This window comes from Leptodactylus fuscus, chromosome 4, assembly GCF_031893055.1.
Source record: "Leptodactylus fuscus isolate aLepFus1 chromosome 4, aLepFus1.hap2, whole genome shotgun sequence".
Lineage (NCBI taxonomy): Eukaryota > Metazoa > Chordata > Amphibia > Anura > Leptodactylidae > Leptodactylus > Leptodactylus fuscus.
The window spans coordinates 205,562,003-205,581,472 of NC_134268.1; the positions used below are offsets into that span (position 1 = coordinate 205,562,003).

Consider the following 19,470-nt stretch of genomic DNA (forward strand, 5'->3'; position numbering starts at 1 on the left):
AAAGCTGTGATCAGTCTTTCAGCTGTCAGCCGGGCTCCTTCACAGGAGAATCCCATATTGAAAAACAAATGCAAAGTATTCTCGCAGGGACGGCTAGTCAGCCTGACTTATGATTGCAGGTCTGCTACCAGGAATCTGGGGCCCTCAAATGAATTGCTGGGACCATGATGGACGAGCACTTCCAAGGCGAGAGAATTGAGAACCACAGGGAACAAGCTCAAGTTGCTGAATAGAGTTCACTTATTTCCAGAGCTCGGGAATTCCTGCCCAGGCTCCTCAACTTATTTATTTGATTAATTACTGTTAAGTCGGGGGAGGACGTATATAGTCCTATGTAAAATAAGTATTGATATTAAATAATACAATATCTATTGATACACATATCCTGCTATCATTATCCCAATCTCTCTGCACAGAGACCCCTCTTTATATTGATGTTCTCCGAAAATTTGGTTTGAAAACCAGCTTTTTGGCTGTCCTGGTGACCAGTAGGGGTCGCAGCAGTTAGGCTCGCACCAATCTAGGATGTATTACCTATTCGGTGTCTGGGTAATAAATAGGTCAAGTTGGAATAACCTTTTTAATCTGATTGTCTAGGGCAGTGCATTCTAGAGAAGTGGTGCAGCATGAGCAAAGTCTTGTAGATGGAATTTGGAGCCCAAAAGATGGCAGAAGATCGGGTAACAAGCCCAATTCTTTATTTAAATGGAAATAAATTGTGGAAAATAAACTGATCCAATGAATGTCTGGATAAAGAGGATCTGAGACTATATCCAATGTCTCTAGTTTTTTTTTTGTTTTTTTTTTTTTTGGGGGGGGGGGGGGGGTTGTACCTAGTCTTGTACTAGCCACTCCACAGATTTTAGAGGGTTCTTTTTTTTCCATCTAGCCCCTTAGTTAATAAGAAATGGTCCCTGTTCGTTTGTGCACGGTGTATGCAAATACAGAGCTGATCTCCAACTGGGCGGTAACCCAGCTCACCCAAGGACGGAGTCTCTGTCTGAGCTCTGATACTGACCATACAATGCACAGCAGTGTCAGAGGCCATGGCAGCATCAGAGCTCTCATGGATACTCCGCCCTTTGGAGAATTAGGTTGCCACCCACTTGGAGATTAATTCTGCATCTGCATACAGCACAGGCAAACTAACAGGGCCAAACCTAATGAACTTGGGGGCTAGAGACCTAAAGTCTTTATTCAGGAATTATCTTTGGGATTGGGCTTGTAAGGATTTCATAGGTTGCACAGTAAGTTTGTTTAGGGGGCAGAGTAGGGTGTAGATCTAGGTGGGCCAGAGAGGCCCCTACTGAGCAAGTTTACTATAACTCACACCGCAAAACCTAAAATCTATGCCAGTCATTTACCAATGTGGATTTCAATTCTGGCACATGGGACCCCCCCATAATGCACTAGAATTAGAGGCCAGAGCACAATATTACAGCTGGCACACAGTGAAATAAATTACACACACGTTCCTAGCACATGCCCCAAGCCCCTTCTACCCACAATGCATCTCTCTCCAACCTATTACTACAGCAGGACTGTCCGGATCTCAATGACTAATGTCCTAGAAGTGATCGGATGTTTAGTTAGCACTAATGTGGCGGACCTATCAATGGATATATTTGTTTATGTGAGGTCATGTCTTGCTGAGCCAGCACCCGGCTCATCCCTCTTTCCATTACCTTTATTGGCTCTGTAAGATGGATGCTGAAGACAACAAGTAGACTTGGCGCTCTTCAAATATGGGTTGTAATGACAAAATAACAAATTATTGGCTTTAAGTGCTGTTCTCTTAGTTAAAGGACAGCGATTACTCTGGTAAAAGCTTCTTACATTACTGCTGATGTGTTCTGGAACTGCACGACGTAACTCTGAAACCCATATAACGCACCATACGTTCCGGGACAACCACCAAGGTGTTTATGGTTCCCCAACAGAAAACGCTACCCACTTCCATAATAGGTAAAGGTCTTGTATCGGGCTACATAATTCTACACAAATATGGATCCAAGGAACCCTGTCCAAATACCCTACTGGGACATTTTGAGAACATAGATTGGATTCCCTTCTCAGGTCCTCAATCTATGAACTATGGAGAGCAAGCCTGAGGAGTGAATCCCATTTTGGCGTACTTGAGTCGTTACATTTACTTGGCAGTGGAAGCCAAACTGCCTGTGGCCTCCCCCCATAAAACACGCTTTTGCAGGGATCCCGGTAAAGGGAGCAGAAAGGGGTTACCTCCTATAGACTCAAGTTACTTGATCATATTATATTCATATTATTCCATTTCAATTACTATGAAAAAATTGCGTAAAAATCATCTTTCGTTATGTACCAACAATTTCTATGCATGCCTGTGTGTTTTTTCTTGGTAACAGACCACAAACTCTGTAGTCTGATTCTGCTGTCCTCTATCCATATCTCTTCTACTTCTTCTTCAAATATACAATTTGAGTTACTATGTAGAGGACCGATGTTTGTTTCAGGATCAGAGTACACGGGGTGTGCTTGCCAGAGAATCGCAATTGGAAAAGATCAGATCCCGAACGGCGATCGAGCAAATTTCACGATCGGGATCAGCTGGACAATAATCGAAAATCGGATTTTAAAAACGATCCTGAAATCTCAAGATCGGCTCAACCCTACTCCATAAACATAAAGTAATTAGGGTTGACCGATCGGGATCGATCAGATCCCGATCGGCGATCGAGCAAATTTCACGATCGTGATCGGCTGGAAAATGATCGAAAATCGGATTTTAAAAACGATCCTGAAATCTCAAGATCGGCTCAACCCTACTCCATAAACATTAAGTAACTAGGGTTGAGTGACTAGGAAAGATTAGATCCCGATCGGTGATCGAGCAAATTTCATGATCGCAATCGGCTGGAAAGTGATCAAAAATCAGATTTTAAAAACGACCTTAAAATATCTCAAGATTGGCTCTACCCCAATCGCAACCCTTTTCATTTTAGATGCACTGAAATAAGGAAAGATGAACCTTCCCTTGAAGAACCAATAAACATATACAAGATCCGTTCCACCACAATGTTGGATGACGACCCCGTAGACAATCTCTTATGGACTTTGGTACGATTATTGCAAGGCGATTTCCTAAATGAAGATTTGTAAGCGCCGCGCAGCTCAGAGGAGATGGTAAAGAAGATAATAAATATGGGGCATCACCGATGGCATAATGAGGTGCTAATAAAGATGAGCAGCAAATATCTGCTCCTTAATGTCTGCACGCTGCCAAGGCAAGCAATGCCCCCCCCCCCCAAGTGTCCCTTGAGGAAACTGGACAGCCTTTCAGCACATGTTTTAATATCATACAAAAGCAAATTCCTGCTCCTCGGAGAATACCAGCAGCCATTTCTCCACGTCCACAGGCTGTCTTTATTATTCTTCCAAATGTCAACAAAATCACTGTCCTCCGATGAGAGGTTTGTTCATTTCGGATGTGTGATTCCAAGGAAAGAATACTCACCGCGGAGACAAGCTTTCTCTAGGGGAGGCGACCTTCACAGCCAGGCTGCGACCATTGTCTCCGAGATCTTGATCTGCTGTAAAACAGGTCAGAAAAGCAGAAGGGTTACTATAAAGGCAAATATAACCTGTCTGACCGGTAATACAACGAGAACAGTATACAGGTCCGGGTCTACGCTGTAGCTCTAGTCGCTATGATCACCTTGGCTAATTCCTTTCTCGCTTGCTAAGACGTTTCCTGACTATTTGGGGTGTCGCTCTCCATCACTGTAACCGTACAGAAGCGATTCGCTCCCAAATAAGAGTGAAATGACCTAATTTTACATAAACTATGTGTTGCCAATTAATAATTCCCAACTCCCACTGTGCGCCGGGACTTTGACATCACAAAGCTTTTTATGCGGCGCACAGCAGGCCGGCTCGAGCATGTGATCTGGCTTTCCTCAACATAAGCTACATCCCAAATTTTACAAACAACTGGAAAATGAAAAGGGCTAAGTACAGGCAGCATAAACATTAGCGAAAACACAGAAGATTTACTGCCAAGAGCCGATTCCCTCTGCACATCGGAGATTACTTTTTATAGGTGAAGATTGTACCTAGTGATAGCCGATGGTATGAAAAATACTGCAAATATTCATATTAATGTAACATATGCTAAACCAGGTAAAGTAATAGAACAATATAAAGCAACACAAGTTATATTGATGTAACACATGCTAAGCTGGGTATGGTAATAGAACAATATAATGTAACAAAATTCTGCAACAGTTTATATCGATATAACACACACGCGCCGAACTAGCTACAGTAATAGAACAATATAGAGTAACAAATTACATTGACAATCCAACATACTAAACATGTACAGATATACTTAAGTACTAGCGACTTCGTCTGCGGGTTGGTGTTGGCGCAATATAAAAAGCACACTAAGTATGTAGATATAATAATATAATCGCAACAGGTATAGTGACAAAATTCTGTAACAATTTCTATATAACAAAATTCTGTAACTCTATAGTGTGAATATTAGGCAATAAGGTATACTTGCACCTCTCTATGTAGTCTATACATCACACGGAGCTATTTTTCCGACTACACAAGGGCTACACTTGATTATGGAAGCTGAAATTAATGTTGCACGCTATCTAGAAATAATTCATACACAACAGGGACGTTCGGGGCTTGTCACTAGAAGATTAAATAATTAAAGCTCATAGAGAGAGTACATTAGAGACAATGTGCAGCTTCCCTATCAGGACCCGCACAGCCCCTGTCACTAAGAGACTGCGCTGTACAACTGGGGTGAAGTCCTCATAAGATGACCCACTAGGAAAAACAGCAAAAATGGATATAAAATACATACAAAACTGAACAATCAAAGTCATAAAAGAGCCATGCAACTTTTTTTTTTTTTGAACAATTAGATAATAAACCATATTACTAATATCTCACAGACCAGACTTGGGGGTCCTGGACTTTGGACAGTGGAGGGAACTGGAACCTTTATACAGTGTACAGAGCCATACACCAATGGTGGCATTGGTGAGAGTTGGTTCCAGCCTTATACCTTGTATACGGTTCCAGCAGCCAAATCAGCTGATCAGGCAGGGTGCGAACCCCTAATAATCTGATACTGAGGACTTATCATGTATACATAACCCATATGGAAATGCATGCAGGGTTTTTCTGTCCGCTTGAGAAGTCGGACATCTTCTCTTGCGGACAGGGAAGGACGGGCACGGAGTGCAAAAGAACGCACCCGATGCCCATTCAAGTGAATGACAGGTGTCACGGACACATCTAGTGTCCGCTCCTAGTGTCCGTGACAGATTTTGAGCGGACACTACATGTCGGACACCGACGGTAGTGTGAACGCCCCCTTATTGTGCTGCTCATTTGGTGCAAGGCTCTTTTTTCTGCCCAAAGTGTGCCACAATCCCCCTCCCGCTCTCACATTGTAAGAGTGGGCAGACATGACTCAGCCCGACATATTCATGATACCGCAACAGTTCTTTGGGCGAGTTATAATGGAAACTTCCTAACTGGCATAGACTTCCATGCTGGCACTGGGAATGGTTTATATCGGGGCCAGAGCCTCTTCGTAAATCACTTGTTCCCTGCCCCAGTCGCAGACTTTATTAAGACCGGTGTACGATTCACCAGTGTTAATAAATTTGCCCCAGGGTTTTGCATGGGCAGGAGTTATTTTTTTGCCAGGGTTGTGGAGGAGACCAAAGCACCAACTCATCTGTTTTTCCACTGCCTGCTCCAATTCCTTCATAAATGGCCAACAGAAGCGACAATAGGAGATAGATAGATAGATAGATAGATGATAGAAAACAGATAGATAGATAGATAGATAGATAGATAGATAGGAGAGATAAGATAGATAGATAGATAGATAGATAGATAGATAGATAGATAGGAGATAGATAGATAGTCATTGGATAGATAGATAGATAGATAGATAGATAGATAGATAGATAGATAGAAGACAGATATATAGATAGATAGATAGATAGATAGATAGATAGATAGGAGAGATAAGATAGATAGATAGATAGATAGATAGATAGATAGATAGATAGATAGTCATTGGATAGATAGATAGATAGATAGATAGATAGATAGATAGATAGGAGATAGATAGATAGATAGATAAATAGATAGGAGAGATAAGATAGATAGATAGATAGATAGATAGATAGATAGATAGGAGATAGATAGATAGATAGTCATTGGATAGATAGATAGATAGATAGATAGGAGATAGATAGATAGTCATTGGATAGATAGATAGATAGATAGACTGATAGGTAGATAGTCATTAGATAGATAGATAGATAGATAGATAGATAGATAGATAGATAGATAGGAGATAGATAGATAGATAGATAGATAGATAGATAGTCATTGGATGGATAGATAGATAGATAGATAGATAGGAGATAGATAGATAGATAGATAGATAGATAGATAGATAGGAGATAGATAGATAGATAGATAGATAGATAGATAGGAGATAGATAGATAGATAGATAGATAGATAGATAGATAGATAGATAGGAGATAGATAGATAAATAGGAGATAGATAGATAGATAGATAGATAGATAGATAGGAGATAGATAGATAGATAGATAGATAGATAGATAGATAGATAGATAGGAGATAGATAGATAGATAGATAGATAGATAGATAGATAGATAGGCTAGACAAATAGATAGACAGACAGAGATACATAAATAGATAGATAAATAGATATGCGATAGATAAAAGATAGATGATAGATAGGAGATAGATAGATAGATAGATAGATAGATAGATACCTCTCCTCTGCCCTAGGAATCTTTACAAATATTTACACCCCTACATTATCTATATACACTTTATATGTTCCTTATTTTATAGTTTGTATTTTTTAGACTGTAATTGCAGATATCGGGGTCTATTATCTCTGCACAGGGCCGGGCACTAGTTTGGAAACTTTCTGTAATTTTCTTCCCAATGCAGTGTATAAGTGTTGGTCTTGCAGGTCCCCGTAGACCCCGTGTGTGCGTCCCATTTGCCGTGCACCTCCCCTCTGCCACTTTTAATTTCTCCAGTGAAAGTAATGAATCCCAGCTGTGAGGAGCTAATCTGTATGCTTATCACAGCAAATCCCAATGTGTTGTGCTGTTTAACACTTTCTACGCTGCGGCTCACCACAAACTCCAATCTTCTGCGAGCCCCCCAGAGGAGGGGAGGTCTCTTGTGAGTGTGTCAGTCAATGGGTGTGCAGCCGTGTAACTTAAATTCTGCTTGTTGCACATAAAATTTGTCAGATTGTCTCCAGCCCTGGAAATGGATCTCCTTGGGAAAGAAACAAGAGGAGCCTATATAATAACAATAAGTGGTCAAAACAATAATAGTGAACGTAAGAGAGAAGGGGGAAACTCGCCCCGTAGCCAGGAACAAAAGCAGCATCCCCGGCTGGCCCCTCTCAAGGTTATCCTCCCCTCATTCTGAGGAAAATGACCTCTGACCCTCGGCTGGCAAAGACATGGCTGATCCATTCCCCCCCCCCCTCCCGCAAACAGTCGTGACTAGCAGGACATGTCAACAAAGCTCTCCATGCACAAACTTCTCCGAGCAAAGGAACAAAAGGATCTCCCCGAGACCAGAGCTTGCAGCATGCAGATGTGCAGGGACAATATGGAGTTAATCTGCCCGGCTTTATCAAACTTGCACCTAATTCTAATTATTTTCTTGCGGCGGCGGTGAGGGATCACTGCAGTTTTTGGCAATGGTGAGACTAGAGTTAAAGTAATTTTGCATCCTTGTGCGTTGTAAAAAATATGGAAAGAAGCAGAAAGGAAATGGATTTGACTTGTAGCAAAATTACACAAAAGTCAAATGAGGTAAAAGTAATGGAATACATATGTGCGATAGAGAAAAGGAGAGTGCACGGAGAAAGCCAGCGCGCAACAGCTATACGGAATACAGCGACAACACAGCGGTGCAAATAAAGCAGCAAATGATACAACGTTACAGAAGGTGTTACAGGAAAGTCTCCTACTGGATTCACATCTCCTGTGCAGACTATGGGGCCCTGATCGGCGCAAGGATCAAGAGATTGATGGACGTCCCTGCGCCAGAATGGAAATCTCTACACTGGCGTAGATTTCTATTATAACTAACGTGAGAAAACCACAGCCCGCCCGCAACCCCCCATTCGCACAATTTCGTGAGCATGATGTGGAACAAGGGTTGAGGCGAACGTTTATGCGTGCCACAATTTGCACCACTATGTGTTTCCAATATTTCCTTCTATCCTTGGACAATAGAGGAATGTAGGAGACAAATATTGGGACTGCAGGATCAGACTACACAGGATTTGTTTGCAGTCTGTTAATATGGAAACACATTGGTGGAGTTTTGTGCACTGGCTGCAGATCTTCCTGGTTATCCAGCTAAGAGCGGGTCCACACCAGCGCCTGATCAGGAGACGGAAACCCGGCATTCAGTGTCCGCCCGTCAGCGTCTTCTGCTCTCTGCAGTGAAACCGTTGCTTTTTTTAACCAGACACAAAGTCCTGCATATCCGAATTTGTGTCTGGTTAAAAGAAAAAAACAAAACAAAACGGTTTTGCCGCGGAGAGCAGAAGACACAGGCGTTTACAGGCGGACACTTTGCAAACCCACTCAAATGAATGGGTTTGAAAACTGACCGCCGGTTTTTGTCTCCTGTCCAGTTTCTCGGGCAGAAAACGGAAACCTGTAAAACGGAGACCGGGCGCAGGCGTGAACCAGCACTTACTAGTACATTCCCTGCCCTGGTGAAGCTTTATTTCTAATATACGCCCTGTACCATATTTACTACCTTTGCAGAGGGCAGTGTGTATTGAAAAGACAAATCAAGTTGCACATTCACTTCCCCAAATAACTGTGTGCTGAGGATGGATGTGATGAAGTACACACATACAATATACAGATGTAGCAGCGTTACCCCAAGCTTGGTTACATTGTTGTTTCGAGATACTTCATCACAGAAGACAACAAAAAACAATGAAAAGTCATCGGATAAACATGTTACAATGACTTTTCATTGGTTCTTGATCGCGTTGCAACAATTTAACCAATTGCAGACGTTTGGGATAACCCTGCCACATCTGTCTGTGCTCGGCTCCATGGATCATGTAGGTCTACCATGCCGTCATTACCTGTCTGGCTGCTGTCAGTCGGCCCTATGGATGACATGGGATTCTGCCTACTTCCACTGAGATAAGATGACGTCACAGTCACTAAGGATCCAGGAAGAGAATTTACCTGCACGAAGAGAATAGACGACTGGTTAGTATATATCACAACATAGTCCGCAACAGAAAAGAGACAGGTTTATTTTATATAGCATTGTGTAAAATAGGGGGGAAAAAATGGTTCATTAAAATTAACATTTATTTTTTTTTCTAATTCAGTCTTTCCTTGGTATAATCTGTAGCTGGGAAAGCAGTATGACCACCAAATGACATTACATTGATTTCAATGGGTTCTACGCGGAAAACGGAACCCACTGAAGTCAATGGGAGTTTTTGGGTTTTTTTTCAGAGCGGATTCGGATGCAGACTCCGCGCCAAATTCCTCCGTGTGAATGGACCCTGACACAGCCTACTCCCATAACCTTATCTCACCCCCTCCTCCAATATACCAACTCTCCTGCCATCCCCTTATAAAAGGGGCTGAGGATCAGCGCACCACCATCTACATTACTGCAGACCCCTGATCACATTTCAGAAAACCCCAACTTCTTGCAAAATCCTATCTGGATTCGCTGACATTATTGTCTGACACCAGTGTTGGGGTGAACGGGCTACTTGTAATAAATCCTTGCATACAGACCTTGTAACCCTTTGGAGGTGTGCAGGGTGCGATGTGTACATCGTGGTGTGCAGATGCCTGCTCTGGCATACATCATATACAGGATCAATACCAGTTCACTGACATGGCGATGATACGGGAGGTGACAGATTGCCAATAGATGACAAACACGAGCCACTTCTCTGAATACGTGATACCAGCTAAACAATGGCTCGTGCCCTTGCATCCTCATGCTGGCATATAAAGTATAAGAGTGGAGGGGCTCCCCGGGGTCTGCAACCCAATGCCCCCTCTCCTGCATGACGAGGAAAGGTAATCTATTGTTATCAGAGCTATGAGGAGGACACGTGCCGGGTACACTTTTTTTTTTTGGACACGAGGTCACATTGTTCATAACCCTTTTACAATTACTTTACATAGCTATCTTAACCTTTGTTACATGTATGTACTATCTTGATGCTTTGGCTCAGGAGCTTACAATCTAATTTCTTAGTCTGGAGAACATTTTATTGTTTCAATGCGTCCAAAATGAAAAATGAATTAAAGGGGGTTTCTGGTTCATGGTGATCAGTATGTCATCGTGGGGAGTCTGACAACCAGACCCTGCACCCATCAGCTGCTTAGGATGCATTCAGGTGTCAGAAGCTGCTGGTGTGGACTGGGCTGGAGGCAGGGGAAGTGCTGCAGCCCCATCTACTGTATAGTGGTGGCACCAGGTACTGCACCTCTATTAGCAGCCAGGTGCACGGACTACTGCAGGCTCTGGGTGTGGGACCCTGACTGATCAATCCTATTGACAACTAGAACCATGGAGCGACCAATAGCTGGGTACTGAGTCACCCTGTTGGAAATGAATGGTGTCTCTGCACGGCCAAGGCCTCTATGTTGCTCTCTCTCTCTGCGCGGCACCATACATTCACACAGGGGGGCTCGAGACCCCTGTATTCATCACTTCATAGTCCTCGCCATCAGGAAACCACTGTTTAGAATCCTATCATATGGTTAGTGTATAAAACATGTTCATATATTATATATATATATATATATATATATATATATATATATATATATATATATATATAATATCTTATGCAATCCTATGTGTCCCCATCGATTTGTTACCATAAGGTTACACCAGGACGACATACAAGGACTAGGTCACACCCTGCATACGGATTTTCCATTTGCAGACAGCCAGCAGAGATCCTGGAAATTGTGCGGAATGCTTCTTTAATATCCAGTAGTTTTTGCACCATGTGCAGCGGATAAGTCGCCCGCTCTCCATATAACACAATACCAGTAATCCAGGTATCTCTATTAACCCCTAGCATCCAGGATTTTACCCAGAGAACTGTCCTGCATGGAGGACGGAGGTTTTAACGTGCCCAATATAAAGCAGACCAGAACTAAAGTACTGACATAGTGTACAGGATTGCATTCACCCCCTGTCAAGAACAGGACCTTGGCGCCTGGCGACCGTGTGGTTATCCGGTTAATTATTTAATCTTATTAAACCCTTTAGCACGTCAGAGCAGGTACAACAGATGTCTCACAAATACTCGTCCTTGTACATCTCCAACCGGCTGTGGAGGTCAGAGGGTCCGGCCTTCACATACACCGTTCAATCCCACGTGACGGCGTAGAACCGCGTGCGCCGTCATTCCCCAGAAATCTGCATACTATCTGATGACTTCCTCGTTCTGTCCTAGGAGCCCGGCTCTTACGGTTTTCTCGAGGGGAGGAGAGCCTAAGAAGGAGGATGTGTTCGACACAATAGACAGTTCCACAAATAGGCGCTTTGCCCTGACCTCAAATAAGGAGCTGGATTTTTGGCAGCGTCCCAGCCCTACTTACTGAACGGCTCTTCAAAACTTTGTATTCATTCATGTCGCTAACCACCGCTCAAAAAAAAAAAAAAAAAAAAAAGGCCTATACTGGGCCCGCTGCCAAACACGTGAAAATGAGCCCTCCAACATACGCAGCCAAAGTCTTGCATAATCCGCTGCAATAAAAACGCTCTCCCTTGGCTGCACACACCATTCCCTTTCTAAGAACATTCCTGTGTCTGTCATAGTGTACGGAGAGAAACAACTTGTGCACTACAGTAACACAGTCATTCCTAAAGACCCAGCAAGTTCAATCCAGGGCAGGCGTGGACACGAATGCAGCGAATACGTGGGAGCGACGCGAACCCCCTCCTACCTGTTGCATGCACGTTATTAACTCTGCATCATCCTGCACATAGAAGCTCCAAAGGGCGAAATACACAAACATATGGAATGGATAAAACAAAATTAAAAAAAAAAAAAAAAATGTAGGAAAAAAATAAATGAATTAATAAAAAAATAAAATAAAAAATAAAAATATAATAATAATAATAATAATAATAATAATAATAATAATAATTCGATATAATAAATAGTTGCAGTGCTAGTTACTAATAATGGGAAAAATAGATCACAAAAATTGCAAACACAAACAACATAATGGGGTCAGTCGGATATTTTATTTTTAACGATAATCGTTGGATGAACAAGTCGGGTGTGCGGAATTTTTTTGTCTGCGGATTTTAGAAGGATCTGCATCGGAGAAGACGCCCAGAATGGATGTGACCCCAGAGTCATATCACACACTCGTATGTATATTTGAACACTACATGCTTTATTTAAAGGGAGTAAAACACTGACGGCCTAATCTTAAGGATATGTGATCATTGGGGATCCGATAAGAGAGACCTCCGCAGATCAGCAGTTTGCAGCAGCGTTCAGATGACGGACGCTTCTGCTTAACAGGTCATTGACGTCTTGTGGTCTACTTGCCACTCAGTCCCATTCAGGAGAATGATGCTGAGCTGCAATACCAAGCACAGCCACTGTGCAATGTATGGCGCTGTGCTTGATATTCAGTGAAGAGGACACAGCGCTCTGCGGGGGGCCTTGGGAGTCAGACCCCCTACCGATCATATATTGATGACCTAGTCTAAGGATAGATTATCAATATTACAATCTCTGGAGAGCCCTTTTAGGGATAATGCAGTCAGAGGCACATGTCAGGAGATGATATTGGTCTGTCTAACTTTACAGCATATGTGGCGGCTTTTCAGAAGTCTCTGTGCGGTGCCAAAGGGGTTTAAGCGTTCTATAAAGCCCGATCACTGAGCCTATAGACTTGTCCAATGCCATCTTCACATCTACATAGTCACTTTTACGTTTGCACATACATCAGTAGCTTGCGCCTTAGTCTCTCGGTTCCTTGTTTACTTTTTAGCCCAGTTCTTGCCAACGTAACTCCGAGCCAACATCTGTACCTGCCTGCTTAAATACTCTGTGCTGCTATTACCATTTCAATGACCACAGTAAAAGTTGGTGACTTTTTTTTTTTTTTTTTTTTTGAGTATTACACAGATGTTGGTATAGATGCTTGGAAGGTGCCCCGTACACAAAGCCATGAGCTCTGCCCTTCTCGGTTCTGCCATCTTCCGCTAGTGTCTCTCTGACTGGCTATACGCTAATTCCTAGTGACTGTCCTGACACTTGCCAGTGAAGAGAATGGTAACAAGCCCCTGCTGTTCGGCACAGCCATCACTTTTGTCCGAGTCACTACTCCTGACTGCAGAGCGCTGCTCATCTCTGCCGGCCCGGTGTTCAGCTGCTTAACCCCGTCACTGCTGGATGTGCGAGCATCATGTGCCTCCATCGCGTCAAGAAGAATATTATATATATATATATATATATATATATATATATATATATATATATATATACACATATATGAGCAGTTTTAATGTCTATTTCTTGCAAATATATCAGATGACCTGTTGTATTCTGCAAAAGAGCTAACAAGAATAGTAAAGGAGATAAGGATTTCACAGGAGGCCGGGAGACTCTGGTGGTCACAAGCCAACGCTATAATTCAAGGTTAGAAGCCAAAGAGCAGAGACACCTGAACCTAAAACATTTGGACTGTTTTTGGTGATATAATGAAAGTTCTTATTATCAGACAATGAAAAAAATTATATTAGGTCCAAGAGGAGTGGAAGAGACATCTACGTTTATGCATCCCATGGAGAAAACCCATAATATTACTCTTTAATCCTCTCCGCTCCAGCACCGCCGCTCTGGTGCTCCCGAACAGGTCTGCTGCAACCACGAGCTATTCAAGACGCCATCACTCCTTGGCTTCAGTGGTCACATACACACGGACAGCAAACTGCAGGCCAAGGACCACCTGAGTGCCAGTGCAGGAGCAGCAGGGTTGTAGAGGAGAGGTCTGGTTCTTATAAGAATGGTTTCACCACTTTCTTTACATTCCGCCATTGCTTTAGGTTCCAGACAACCCCTTTACATGTGCAAAGCTTCTTATCACTATAATAGTACAGTGAAACCTCCTTGAGACGATCACTCATCTTTAGCTTAATGTTCTTCTGGTTAGAGGAAGAGGGGGTTGGACATTAATTCTGGGTTTTTCTGGGCCAAGCAGGGACTGCAAATGCAATATAAGCAGTAATATGTGTAGCAGATAGAATTGTGCTATCTTTTGGATAGGACAATAAATAAAAAAAAAAAATAATAATAATAGATTTTTTTATGTAGATTATGAGCCCCATATAGGGATCACAATGTAATTTTTTTTCCTATCAGTATGTCTTTGTAGAATGGGAGGAAATCCATGCAGACACGGGGAGAACATACAAACTCCCTGCAGATGTTGCTCCTGGCAGGACTCGAACCCAGGACTCCAGCGCTGCAAGGCTACAATGCTAACCACTGAGTCACCGTGCTGCCCCAAATATATATTTATCTTATATAAATAATTAAAAATAAAATGTGTTCCCTTTCTTTAGCTACTTATTTCCCCAATAGATATATAATTTAGCAAGTAATTGTTTTTCCATTTTATCAAAAAGATTCATGGGATCTTTCTTCCCCTACTTCAGTGGATCAGGTGATCTCATGGTGAGCCGGTTACATGTTCTCTCCAAGAGTCACCATCTCCGGTAACAGACCTTACAGTAAGATGAATCCCCTATGTATCACATAGGCTTTCCATGGGGGGACACAAACTCCTATGGCAGCCGCTGCTGCTGATGAGACAGACTGGTCACGTGGTTATAATAAAGAGGACGACCGTTCAGCCTTCCTCATTTTACACCTACGGTCTCATAGTTTATTTAGGAGAATATAGAGAGAAGGATGATCACAGTAACCTCCAGCAGGCAGAGCTGGTACTGACTCTAACTGTCCCAGCAGACAAACATGGTACTGACTATATCTGTAATGCTGTACTGAGGTGACATGGGATTGATAGCCGAGCACTAAGAAACATAACAGAAGGCTGGACTGCATGGATATGGGTGCAATGCATGTATAATAGTTTTTTGCTGGACCTACAAGCACAAAAATTTTTTTTAAAAAATTCTCTTTCTTTTTTACTTACCTATTGCCACTAACATGCAGAATAGAAAACGCTGCATTTTTTTTTAAAAGTTTTTTCCTGGAGAGTCAACTTTTTGAACCAGTTTTTGAACCATTAACAAAAAATATTTTATATATTATATGGGTGGGCCAAATACAATATCTACATGTCATTCTCTGAACCACCGGTAACAACTAGTTCCATGACTCCGAAACATGGAGGGTGCAGGCAAACCCCAGCACACTCCGGCTTCTCCGAGGAGGAAAAAGTAATAAATATTTAAGATTCGCATTATTAACACCTTTGCATTGCGGGGCTAATGGCAGCGCAGGGATTAAATGTGAAGCGGGAGATTCATGTTTCACTCACAGGAAAAACAGGCCATAGCAAGCATTTATTAAAAAAGTGCAATCATCCTGTCAATACACATTAAGGGCAGAGGATGCCGACAAGCTGGAAAATTCCACAGCTGAAATCGCCTTTCACTGGCTCCCGACTGTGGATGTCCCTTTATGGAGGATGATCTGCAGAAGACACACAAATTCCAGGACCCCGCTATGTCACCCGGACCATTGAAGTGTACTGGGCAAGTAGCCAAAAATGATCAGTTGGCTCTAATCTCTGGCAAACTGAAAAGATGCCAAAACGGAGGGGAAAAAAAATTTGCAATGATATTGTCTCGTCATCGGCTGATGGTAGAGGGGACACGCTGCTGCACGATTGGGTGGATCTGCAGATCTGGAGTCTGGAAAAGCTGGGTGATCGCTGGGGGAATAGTAAAGAAGCCATTCTGAATGTGACTGGTTACTATGGTTGACAGTATATTGAACCATGTGTGTACGGTAATGTGTATGTAAGTATCTAGCCTTGACTAATGAGCTTTGGGCTGAATTCACACACGGAGGACTTGTAGTGTGGATTATCCATGGTAATACATGTGGAGCGCTGCTCAGAACCTTAGCGCAGCAGATAAAATCCACTAGAGTTCCATGTTGGCTATGTGGACAAATCGTTGCTGGTTTTTCTGTGCAGATTTTGCTTCAGGACTACCATGGATTTGCTGGGTGCAGATCCGGCCTTAGGGGGCGCTCACACAGACTCCAAATCTGCCTCCATCCAGACGCTGAAAAAAGAAGCGTCTTGCTCCGATTCCATTGCCGATTCAGACGAAGAACCTGCAAGGTACATGGCTACGTAGCCACATTGTTTCTTGGGCTATCAGTGAGGTGGAAAGCCGAAGCTCTGCCCGGCAGGAGATCGCCTTAAGTTCCTCTCTAAATTCCGCCATGTGAAAGCATCCTAAGGCAAATTATACAGATCCCACATTGCTCCCGATGATCTCTCGACTTCGGTGCACAGAATATGAGCGCGCGGGCCATCACTGGTTGTATCGGTGACCCAAACGGGACCTGGGTCAGGAGTAGCAAGGACTCAATGAGAGGAGTATTACAGACTATAGCTTAAGGATCTGGGGAGAATATCTCTCCTTAAGGAGTGAGCACCTTCACAGGCGTATGGAGACTTACAAAGCCACTTTTGCTCCACTGGGGGGGATTATGGAAAAAATATGCAAATCTGTTTTCCAAGATGTAAATAGGAAAACAATGCCTCTGCTTATTCCACTTTGACCATGTTCCTAGCACTGAGGCTGTATGGCTCCCTAGAACATAGTCATATGATCTGGGTGTGCTGCCATATGTAAGAAGCCGTTGTCTGGTGGACCAATACCATCTCCATGCATACAGGATTTATTGGGTTTTCTGAGACTATGTCAATTCAGTGACATCACGTCTATTGGCACATGGCCAGGCTGAAGCTCAGTCCCATGCAAATGGATGGAGCTGAGCTGCAATACCAAGCACGGCCACTGTATCACGCACAGCGCTGTTCTTGGCAAGTAATGAAGAGGTCACAGTGATCAATACCTTAGTCTTTTTAATGGAACAAGCCAAGATTTCTGTTGACGTTGCTCTCCCCCGGTCTGTAGAATATTTCACTGTATACATATTATTAAAGGATCAATAAAACTAAGAAACTACACGGAGTCACTTGAAGCCACTTAGGGAATTATGAGGGGGAAAAAAAAACATAAGTTACAAGAAACTACCTAATAACTCCCCAATAACCAAGACAATTATCTCAAGATCTATCCCAGTGTATAAACATTCACACATCGAGGAATCATGGCGTCCTCAATAATAATAGGTCAAGACTAAACGTGATTAATAGAGTTGTATGAGATTCAGCAAAACATGGTTACTTTCTGCCAGAAAGTGCGCCACTCTTGTCCACTGGTTGTGTGTAGTATTGCAGTTTAGTCCCATTCATGTGAATGAGGTTCCAAGGAGTATGACGCCAGGACCCGCTCTGATCAGCTGTAGGAAAAGGTCACTCCTAACCCATTTTTGGAAGAGATGGCTATTATTTGGAAGCTTTTGTAAACTGTAATACCAGTTACTGCCTCTAATACCAGTGTGGCGCTGTACCAGCTAAACAGTGAAGGGTCAGAGAAGTTACCGAAGCGTCACAGTTACTGATCGGAGGGGCATTCAGAGGACCCCCAGTAATATGATACTCATGGCCCATAATTTTTTTAACCCTTGATAACCGCTTTACCCCTGTAGAGATTTCGGGCAGCCAGTTAGACCATGCCAGGAGCCATTTGGATTTTAGAACTGCCAGGCAATAAGAAACTCCAAGAAAATCATTAAAAAAGAAGCCATGAAATTAGGAGACAGCAGCCAATATTTAGGAACTTGGCTAATGGGATATGTCAGCCGTAGAAGGGTCTACCACAACAGGGATAATCAAAAGCTTCCCCCTAGGATAGGCTTAGAATAGGCTTTAATATCAGATCATTTGGGGTCCCACTACCCGGCATCCCCACCAATTGGTAACGATAAGGAACACAACCATACCTTTGCGGGTCAGTACGACCCCATTCATTTCTATGGGCCCATAGATACAGATACAGTTTTTACGGACGTGTGTCTGGGCCGTCGTGAAGAACTGCAAAATATGGAGCTCGGTCCATTCATTTCAATGACAATTTTTGTGTCATCCCTGCTATTATTACTGCCCACAGACCTTAGACAGGTGGTTAAGACCCCTGGACAACATTGGAACGGCGCTCCTGCAGAACATCGCGCCTTCTACATGCGTCTTTGGCCTTCTGTTCCAATTTCTTTAGGGCTGAATCCAATGAGAGATGACGTGTGTATGGCATTAGTATATTCTTCCAAAACCATACTGGTAGGTCAATGGGATCTCTATAAAATTGGACCCAAGAAACAAGATTATGAGCCCCATGGGGGCCCTTCAGAGGAAGGTGAACAGATCTCTGAAGTGAGATGCCAATGCTTGACTTGGGAAGGCGCCCACCTAAGACAGGTGGCCGATTTAGATAGATGAGTCGATATTATGTCCAAAAAATAGGACGTAAGTGTTCTATAAACCACGACATTACCATGGGGTTAAATTTGTCCAATACAAAATATATTATTTTTTTATTTTTATTTTCTTTTTTTTTTTGCCTCAGCTCCCGACAAGTAGGGCTTTAATACTCAGCGTGTGATGAGAGATGAAACCAAGTGTGAACAACTTTCGGGTCCCATGAGGGGGCTGACTGTTCAAGCTGTCAGGTTCAATTGCATCATTCGACATTATTCAATGCCCCAAACTGCTCCCTAATTGTTAGGGGCTTAACATATTCAGCGCCATTGTTTAGGCTAATGCTGAATGCCCACAAGTCGAGTTTCCATAAAGAAGGGGGTGGGATTTCATTGTACTTAAACCCTACAGAACTCGCTACCACCGTCGTCTTTGGTGCCGTCCCATGTATGAAAAAGCGACTGTGAGACGGCTTTAATCAGTTTATATACTATCAATAAGCCTCTTATTTTATGACTATAGATATACGGCCAGAGATTGATGCAGGGACGGTTCACTGAAGAGAGCGCCGCTTTTCAATCCTCCGCACATTCGCTTTCCTCCGACAGCTACAAGTCATTGTAAGTTTTTTTTTTTTTTTTTTTTCTGTACCTAATATCAGATGTGACACCTCGTAGAAAGCCGCGGACAAACCCTTTTACATTTGTCTGAGGATCCGTTGCCCGGGCTGACAAACGATTATTTTTTCAGTTGCATTCCTTATCCTGTTGATAATAAGATGGGGTCAAGCAGATTATTCGCTTCCTGTTCTGTC

At 42.8% G+C, this 19,470-nt stretch overlaps 1 protein-coding gene across 5 annotated transcripts in view; it reads right to left on the reverse strand.

Moving 5' to 3' along the window:
* Positions 1-19,470, reverse strand: part of MLLT10 (MLLT10 histone lysine methyltransferase DOT1L cofactor) — a 220,057-nt gene that overhangs the window by 12,300 nt on the left and 188,287 nt on the right. For 4 of the 5 annotated variants that reach the window (XM_075271694.1, XM_075271693.1, XM_075271695.1 and 1 more), the window contains 2 exons: positions 9,197-9,302; positions 3,491-3,566 (listed from right to left, as the gene is read on the reverse strand). In XM_075271694.1, coding sequence (XP_075127795.1) covers positions 3,491-3,566; positions 9,197-9,302 — 182 coding nt within the window. The remainder of the gene's footprint in view (positions 1-3,490; positions 3,567-9,196; positions 9,303-19,470) is intronic. The other variant, XM_075271697.1, reaches the window with a different exon arrangement.